Source organism: Centruroides sculpturatus, unplaced genomic scaffold (genome assembly GCF_000671375.1).
Source record: "Centruroides sculpturatus isolate CEXI.00-Female unplaced genomic scaffold, Cexi_2.0 scaffold767, whole genome shotgun sequence".
Classification (NCBI taxonomy): Eukaryota; Metazoa; Arthropoda; class Arachnida; order Scorpiones; family Buthidae; genus Centruroides; species Centruroides sculpturatus.
The window spans coordinates 104,162-113,977 of record NW_019385366.1 but is presented as its reverse complement, the minus strand read 5'-3'; the positions used below and the strand labels follow the sequence as shown (position 1 = coordinate 113,977).

Sequence of the window (9,816 nt, the reverse complement as noted above, 5' to 3'; positions counted from 1 at the left end):
TACACGACATTCGCTACGCTGTTAACAGAACACACAACTGGAAGACACCTGGTGTAGACAACATTCACAATTTCTGGTATAAAAAGTTTACATCACTGCACCAGGAACTAGCTAAACATCTAACACACATCATCATCAACCCACGAAACATGCCAAATTTTCTTACTCAGGGCATCACCTACATGAAACCTAAAAACACTACCACCATAGACCCCACACAATACAAACCAATTACTTGTCTTTCAACACTCTACAAATTATTGACAGCATGTGTCGCAAACCAAATATACAGACATGTTAAAGAACACGACATTCTTACAGAACAACAAAAAGCTTGCAGTAGAAATCACAGGGGATGCAAAGAACACTTACTCATAGATCCAGTCATTCTATGGCAAGCACACAAACAACACAGAAACATACACATGGCATATATAGACTACAGAAAAGCATTTGACAATGTTCCACACAGTCAGCTGCTACATATTGTACATGTGTACAAAATACATCCATTACTCATTGCATTTTCCAAAACACTATGCAGCACTGAAGAACAACACTACATCTCAAGGTTAGTAACACTTCCATACAAACAAACCTAATATTCATTAGGCGAGGAATTTTTGAACGAGATTTTTTGAGTCCTCTCTGGTACTGCCTAGCCCTGAACCCATTATCCAACATGTTATACAACACGCAATATGGCTACAATATCAGACATGAAATAACAACACAGTTTACACTGTCACATCTCATGTACATAGACGACATAAAACTTTATGCATCCACACAAAAACAACTTCAGCAGCTCCTACATATCACACACTCATACACCAAGGACATACAAATGGAGTTTGGCTTAGACAAATGCAAAAAGCTTCACATAGAAAAAGGAATCCTGAAGAAAGAAGATTTTGCACTTGGAAATGGGGATGTTATTGAATCCATGGAAGAGGGGGAATTCTACAAGTATTTAGGATTCCAACAGGCCAAACTAACGGAACATACACAAATAAAGCAAAGATTAATTAAAGAATACCAAAATAGGTTAAATGCCATTCTCAAAACACACAGTTAAAGCAATAAACACATATGTTATCCCAGTACTCACATACTCTTTTGGAGTTATACATTGGACTCACACAGATCTCGAGCAACTCCAAAGGAAAACAAGAACAACACTAACTAAGCATAAACAACATCATCCTAAATCTGCCACAGAAAGATTAACCCTTCCACGTAAAGATGGCGGACGTGGCCTGATTGACATAGTTAACCTTTACTACAAACAAATACAATCACTGCGAGAGTTTTTCTACAAGAAACATTACAATTACATAAAGCAGTAACTCTAGCAGACTCAAATAACACACCATTAAACTTACACTCACATCATACAGATGTGACACAACATATAAAAAACATAGAAATCATCAAGCAAGCGTGGGCTTGAAAGGCACTCCTTGGCAGGCATCCTTATGACCTGGCCCAGGATTTTGTTGACAGAACTGCGTCAAACAGCTGGTTAGATCGGGATTGCCTCTTTGGGGAGACGGAAGGATTCATGATTGCCATACAGGATCAGGTCATAAATACTAAAAACTACAGAAAATACATACTCAAAGATACAACACTCACAAATGACACATGCAGAAAATGTCACATCATGCCAGAAACAATACAACACACTACATCTGGGTACAAGCTCTTGGCACAGACAGATTATTTACACAGACATAATCAAGTAGCAAATATAATACACCATGAGCTTGCAAAGAAACACAAATTATTAGACATTCACGAACCATACTACAAATATATTCCACAGACAGTATTGGAAAACAACACGCACAAACTGTACGACGACAGAGCCATAATCATAGATAAAACAATTTACCACAACAGACCAGACATCACACTCATTGACAAACATAAGACGGTAGATACGTTCCATTCTTTATGAATCGATTTCTTACGAGTCCTTGCGAATCACAGCCCGATACGTGTGAAGTTTACGGACTACGGCGGTTTGAAAGGTTTTCTTCCTTAAAATTAATCGATTCTAGACTAATCCGACTCAACATTTCCAAAATACGTATATTTTTTTTGAAAATAATCCGTATAAACTACACTATAAACAAAAAATTGTAGGATTACTTACTGAGTGTGCACCATTCAACATCGCCATTGCTCAAGCTTGTTTTCGTCGCGGAGCAGCACACCAAACCGCAGTCGATTTCTGATAACTTATTTTTCTGTGAAAACTTTGTTGAACTTTGGAGACATCATTAATATAAATAATTTTTATGGCTGTTGAATAAGAAATGTTTCTTTCACAAGAAATGTATAAAATTACAGTACTGTAATTTTATGTAAATTAGGTACTGTATTAGACCTACGTCTAATACAGTACCTAATTTACATATTGTACAGACGATAGTAAACAACTTACTCGCCTAAACTCTCCGTAGTGTGGTGCTAGATGGCTGAAAGTATATATATAATTATAATAAAATTACAATAAATTAAGTTAATATATAATTATATATACAGTACCTAATTTATATATAATACTGTACAGACAATAGTAATCTCTCCATAGTGTGGCGCTGGATGGCGGAAAGTAGTTCGGCTGCCCGATGACATTTTACTTAATTATAGGAGTTTTTTTACCGTTTTATACGGATACCGTCGCAATTTTTTCGTCATGTTATAGGAATCTTAATTATAGGAACCCATTTTATAGGGAGGTCTACTGTACATTATAGACATAGCCATTCCAAACACTCACAATGTAGACTACAAAACGCATGCACTGAGAAAATTAGCAAGTACACAGAACTTGCCCAGGAAATAAGGCATCTGTGGAGGATGGATAGGGTGCTTATTGTACCTGTCATTCTCTCCTGTACAGGTGTGATACCACACACACTACACAAAAGCCTGGGAACATTACAATTGAATAGAAATACATACATCACACTACAGAAGGCCACTATATTGAATACATGCCACATTGTTAGGAAATTTCTGAATACAGACACTGACACACTTATTTAGTTTTGGTTGCTATGCCTTGACTCTGGTCCGGCATAGTACAGAGCCACCGGTGTGAACCGAGTATAACTCATAAAACCCAACATAATAATAAAGATTTATTAATTAACAGTACTGCAGAAATAGCAGGCAAACAACAGTTAGAAGTGTTAATATTTAAACCACTAGTTATTTACTTGCTAATTTTTTGTTTATTGTCATTGTTAACAATAGCTGATAATGGTTAATCATTGCCTATTAGCATCAAAACATAACTGAAATTCAAAGCTTTTAGTGTGCATTTTTTACCTGAAGCTCTGCAATAAAATACTAGTAAAACTTTTCTTAACTTTTAAGACATGCCATTTCTGATCACAATAAATGGATTCTATTGTATTTTAGCAATTTTGTTAGAAAGTGAGTGCTGAACAATGACATTTTTTCTTTATATCCATATATTAATAAAGAATTGTATTATCATGGAATTAATTATAAGAAAGTATTTCTCATAAAAGCAGAATTTATGTAGGCGCTTCTTTGTTTTGGAGATTTGTAAACATTGTAATGTTAGTCCATGAAATATCATTTTGTCACCATTAATTATTGTTCTTGATTGAGATTCTGTTAAATTAGGAATAAGATCATTTTAATTTATTTAAAATTCGCCCATTGTAAAGAAGTGTTTATTATTTAATGTTAATGTGTTGTAATAACAGGAAATTTGAGTTTGATTTGTTCCCTAATCAAGGAAATTCTTCGGAATCATTTCTAATCTTAGACATGATCTAATAATGAAACTTAAACTTCAATCATCTCATTGGTCATTGTTTCAGTGATATATTCAGTTAGTGTGCATTAATCAAAGACAATTGACAGACAAAAAAATCAGCCAAGACAAGGAACACAACATATTAACATACACATACACCAGTCAATATTTTTCTTCATTTGACTACATATTGCAGTAATCTTGGTACCAATCTCCATTAAGGAAGAGGATTATTCACATGTTTCAAATTTTTCTGCACATGTACTGTACATGCTGTCTGTAGGATAAGAATTGATTACCTTAACAAAAATGTCAAAACATCTTGAATGAATAACTGTATATATAATTCTTACTATACATCTAACAAAACTCTTCTAACCTTAAAATGACTATGGTTTCATAAAAATCATATTCAGTACATTTGAGAATTAACATTCAAAACAAATACTTAGAATGATATTTTATATTCAGTATAAAAACTATCAATCAATTCTTAAATGCTTTCTTTCCTAATTCACTACATATTTGGTTTCTTCTTGATTTTTAGTAAAATTTATACACAATTAATGTTAAGTGAATTTAAATGAAACTAAGAGTAAACATCTATTCCAACAAAAAATATATTAAGAATTCTTATCTCAAAACTGATAAATTTCCCTTTTTTTAGCACTTTAATAATATTAATATTAAATTAGTTATTTAAATTATTGTATTTATTAAACATAGCTAATATATATTTATTTTCTTATTTTCAGCTTAAATGAAAACTGTCCATCACAGAAATTAGATGGAAGTAAATTAAAAGTTCTCACTGAACATCTTAAGAACTTTATGGATGTGGATGAGAAAATGAATGAGAAACAGCCTCCAATATTGTTGAAAAGGCCAATGTCTCTAAATATGAACAAAGAAGAATCTATGAATGAAACAACTGTTTAGCTTCCCTGTTCACTTTACAAATTGTCATCCATATTAATCAAAAAGGATTGGTTTCCATTTGAAAATTGTAAGGAAACAATTTTCAACCAGTTGCCTTTAAATTCTGAGCCTCTTCTCTTTCCCAGGTGAATGGTTTCAAATGGATATATATTAAATTGAAGATCAAAGCTATATTTTTTTAAATAAGTTGTAATGTAGTTGTAAACTTTTGCAATCAAGATAAAAAAAAAATACAGTAAATTTCTTTCACTTTTATATCACTTTTCTAAAATTTTGTTTCTATTTTCCTTATAAAATTTGATATTTTAAATCTATTTTGTCATATGAAAATATTTAGGTTAAATGCTTATTTGTGAATATTCTGTATATATCGGAACAAAAAAATTTATTTATTAAGTATTGATGACAATAAATATTGGAAACTAAAAGGCAGTTTTGTCTCATTTAAATAAAACATTTATCTCTGTAGAGACAGGTGCCTGAGAACAATCTGAATTAAATTTGTGTACAGAATTTTAAGAAAATTAATTTTATTACAAAATAGAAGTACAAAATAACAATTTCCATATCAGTATCCAAAATACTAAGTTAGGCAGTTTGGTTTAGTATTAAGGATATTCATGGTTAAGTAATTTTAAAACTTGTGTAAAAATATAAAATGCCATGTTCATCTTTGAACATGATATTGCTTGAATTTTCATTTTTAAATTCATGCACCGTATAAAAAAATAAAATTTGAGAATGAATTTAACAAAAACCAAAATAAACTACATTATTCTTCTTCACTGTCATGAAGGCTGAACTGTAGTGGTTCTGTTTTTTCTAGGCCAACATAACCTTCATTTTTTTTACAAAATAGATTGGAATGGTAGAGAAATACATAAACAAATGCAGAGACTATCATGATACTTAAAAATACAAATACAACAGTCACAGCAACATACCACTTGCCAATAACACTGAGCCGATCAGACAATACCTTGGGCAAACAATACTGATCATCTGTTAGAACAGAGTCTCCATGGCACGATAAACACTGATAATCATTGGGACCAAAACAAGAAAAGCAGGTGTAGTGACAAACAACACACAATGCCCTGTCTTGATCTATAGTTATATTTGTATATCCAGTGGGACAAACAGTAACACACTGCTCATGTAAAATAAACTCCTCTTTCTTACAATCTGAAAAATAATGAAGTTTTATATTTAGTAATGTTAAAATTGTTCTTAAACAACTGTATAAATTTGTTACTTTAAGTACGAATGATTAATTGGTCTTGGGTAATGAAGGAACTTGGTTAACTCGAAACAGTTGGGTGAAAATAATTCAGACTTAGAGCTGAGGTAAGAATAAAGATTTTATGCATTGATTTATTAATGGCCCCTAAACCATCCAACCAACAATATTTCCGTGGGTTTTATTATGTAGAACGGGTGTCCATCCCACGGGCCGCATGCGACCCAATAAATGTATAAACAAAACAGACATATTTTTTCTTTTATTTCAATGGCATAAACTCAAAGAAGTTTCAGAAAGCCATAAACCTTTATATATATTTTATTTTTGAGTGGAAAGGAAATATTTTCAAATACTTGGAAATGTGTGAATGAGGAAGGTATACTAAGTAAAGCTGGAGTTGTGACTCAAGGAGTATAGAGTCAAATTCAGGGAAAGGAGAGAAAGGCCAAAAGATAAAAAGTAGTGAGAATGGTTAAATAGACCTTCTGTTATGCACATATTGACCCTTAATTTTCCAACCTTCCTCATTTTTGTCCAATCTTTCCTTTCCCCGCATTTGGGTCTGTAATCCTTTGAACCCAACACCAGCTTTATTTAGTATTCCTTCCAGCATTGCAAGATTTGTCAACTTTGAGCCAAATTTGGCTACCCTTTTATTAGTTTGGCGTAAAAAATATCATTTGGCGCATTGGCTACTTTTTTGGGCTACATATTATTTATAAATATATTAGTTGAATAAAAATGCATTACATTTTAAATGTACAGCACATTGAATACTGGTTGATGCCATATCCCTGTCCTTTCTTCTATTGTATATAGTATATACACTTGTGATACAAAGTGCATCGAAGTTGTGGATGATGTTTAATCACATTTTGTAAACCTAGTATTATACTGTTGCTTTGTTTAATAAACTCTTTTTGAAAAACATGTTGCTTTTTACTTATTGGTTCTGTTTACTACTATCCAAAACATGAATCATGTAATTTTTTTTGTTTGCAAAGCTGTAGCTTTTTAAATACTGATAATAGGATCCATGTTCATAAGAGATTTTTTTTTCCAAATATACCATAAAATCAGTTCTAAATTCTGTTAATACATTCGACTGATTCTATATAGGGTGTATCAAAACTCATGATACAAACGATAGAGGGTGATAGAACACAACTAGACAAGCACAAATTATCCTACAATGCTTGTTTAGAACTCAAGTAGTAAACTGCTAGAGGGCACTTCCCAGCAAACACAGTAAAAGTGCTGTTCACAGCAGCTTTCATCATTTGTGCTGTGGATTACTGATGAGATGGATGCATACACAAATCAGAAGGCAGATATGCATTACATGTACATTAGCTGCAGACAGAAATGCAAGGGAAGTCCTTTTCCGACAAGACGGGTGCCAGATCCGAGAACCTTCCAGTTGCTGTAATAAAATGTTGAATGAAACATTTTCCTTAAATTCATTGGTTTTCTTTCATTCCTCTGTAATTCTTATTTATCATTTTATGAAACAGCAAGTACTGCCCTCTAGTGCTTCACTGCTTGAGTTCTGAGCATGCATTGTAGAGTGATTTATGCTTGTCTAGTTGTGTTGTATCACCTCCTGATGTTTGTACCGTGAGTTTTGATACACCCTGTCAGTGTACAGGGTGAATAGGAAAGTCCCTTTAACCAGAAAATTCTTGTGAACAGAGAGAGCTGCAGCTATGCAAGTGAGGTAACAGTATAGTAAAGCGACTACGCCTGACCTAATGCAAATGACAGTACCACCCCTAGTGGCGAAATTTGGAAGATAGACAGTNATTAACATACTTTAAAAAAACATTTTAACTATATTGTTAAAATGTTTATGAAAAAACTTTAATAAAACCCTGTTCGAGTTTAACTCGAATTTGAGCTGTTTACCAGTTGATATAACGCACAAATCCCCAGGCTAGACGATCGGCAAAAGAAAACAACTTCGAGTTAACCAAGTTTCACCATATTACAATACGTTACTGTAGACCAAATACAATTATCTCAATGTTAAATTATATGGAAAGCAAGTGTTAAAATGATAATTCTGTACTAAATAGATTACATTTTGACACAGTGGCCGACAGCATTTGCATTTTTGATAAACTACATAAATTTTCATACACATAATTTGAAAACAAATTTAGTAGTCAATTCTAGAAACACTGACTGTCAGGCTAGGATTAATGTTTACAAAATGTAAACATATCAAGTGTTTTCTGAGAATTAAAATCTTGAATTTGAATGAATTTTGTTAATTTAATAAAACTAAAGTTTAGCATCAAAGAACTTATCAAGAAAATCCAATAAATACAATAATGCATCCTGTAAAAACTATGTAACTTAGATTTTGGTTTGTATAAATAATTGTATTATTATTGGTAATTAATTTTTAAATGTTTAGCCATCTAATTTTAATTATAAAAGAAAAAATTGATTTAATGTATTTAAAAAAGTTCTATAAAAATTTATTGAAGTTTTGTTTATATATTTTATTTTTCATAAATTATACAAGTTTTTAATGATTTCACAGAAATTTTATGAACAAATTTTTTAAAAACCCTCGTGTAACGTAGTTAGGTTCCACATAAACTCTGTTATAAATATCATATTACGTATAAAAAATGGGTTTATGTTCCAAAATTTTTTACATGTGAATTTTTCATGGCAAAGTAAAGATTTCGCCATATAGGGGGAATATTCAAACTATTGTAAATGAAAGACAATTTCATACAAACTCTTGTATCATATGATGTAATTTCAATAGAACAAGTACTGCGTTATAAGAGGGTTAACCTTACATCCGATTACATCAACTGAAAATATGCCTAAATAATTAAAAACGTTAAATAACTTGAGTTAAATCATAACTAGGTTAGGATACTATTTTCAACAAATTGATATTTGTAAGATTATTGTCATTCTTAAGTTAGAATAACCAAGAAATCTCATAATGAAATATGCTGTCATATTTCATTACAGAAGTTCATAAACAACTTTTTTGGCGGGGAGAAGTGTTGCATTTTTCAAAATTTGTAATAAACTAAATAATGCAATAACTATAAATTTTGTCGGATGTAGTTTGAAGTGAAATTATAGCAATATTGTGGATTTAATGAATTAGGGCACTGGCCCTCCATTCTGTGAAACCAGAGAACGATTCCCAGAATTTTTCGTGGGTCTCTCTCTCGGATATGTCAGGTCCCATCCCTCGTGCAACTGCTCCTGTTTTGGATACAGAGGAGAAAAGCCCTCTTAGTGCTCGTGGGGTGCAAGGAGTAAAACTATAACCCAACTTACTTAAACTGTTATAAAAATGACATTCATTTCTGGATGAATACAGAATAGATTAAATTTACTTTCCATTCTTACTCTTTTTAGAGGGTAAAAAATTTTTAAGCAGGACCCATGTAGGTTTCTATTTAATTTGTGAATTCGGATGGATCAGAAATTAGATAATACTTTTTGACATTTAGATTTTGTTGATAGTTCTTAAGCGGGTTAAGCAAACACATGACATTTTAGTCAAATAAAGAGGGTAAGCAGTATTACAAAGAGAACTTGTGCTTAACTGATTTTCTTGCATTGTCAGCGCATGATCCGCATTAACTTAATAAGACAATATTTAGTCAAATACAGTATGTAATTTATTTTATTAAATTATTATAGCCACTTGGTTTTTAACCTTAACTATCCCTCCCCCTATGTGGTCTGAAACCCCTCCCCTAAACATAGTTTACGGATGAACCTGTTGCAAAAATATAATGGTGTCGACCAGCTAATGAAAAGAGTCATCATTTCAGAACTTGATACT

The 9,816-nt window shown here is 32.1% G+C and overlaps 2 protein-coding genes across 3 annotated transcripts in view; one reads left to right on the top strand and one right to left on the bottom strand.

Annotated features, from left to right (window-relative positions):
- Positions 1 to 5,152, top strand: part of LOC111638183 (uncharacterized protein C1orf43 homolog) — a 53,581-nt gene extending 48,429 nt beyond the window's left edge. For both annotated transcript variants that reach the window (XM_023383858.1, XM_023383857.1), the window contains one exon: positions 4,561 to 5,152. In XM_023383858.1, coding sequence (XP_023239626.1) covers positions 4,561 to 4,744 — 184 coding nt within the window. In that variant the 3' untranslated portion in view covers positions 4,745 to 5,152. The remainder of the gene's footprint in view (positions 1 to 4,560) is intronic.
- A 229-nt stretch (positions 5,153 to 5,381) lies between these two features.
- The window catches only part of LOC111638182 (furin-like protease 1), a 42,073-nt gene continuing 37,638 nt past the window's right edge, over positions 5,382 to 9,816 (bottom strand). Inside the window, exon 15 of the mRNA XM_023383856.1 lies at positions 5,382 to 5,929. Within this exon, the coding sequence (XP_023239624.1) occupies positions 5,517 to 5,929 (413 nt within the window). The 3' untranslated portion in view covers positions 5,382 to 5,516. The remainder of the gene's footprint in view (positions 5,930 to 9,816) is intronic.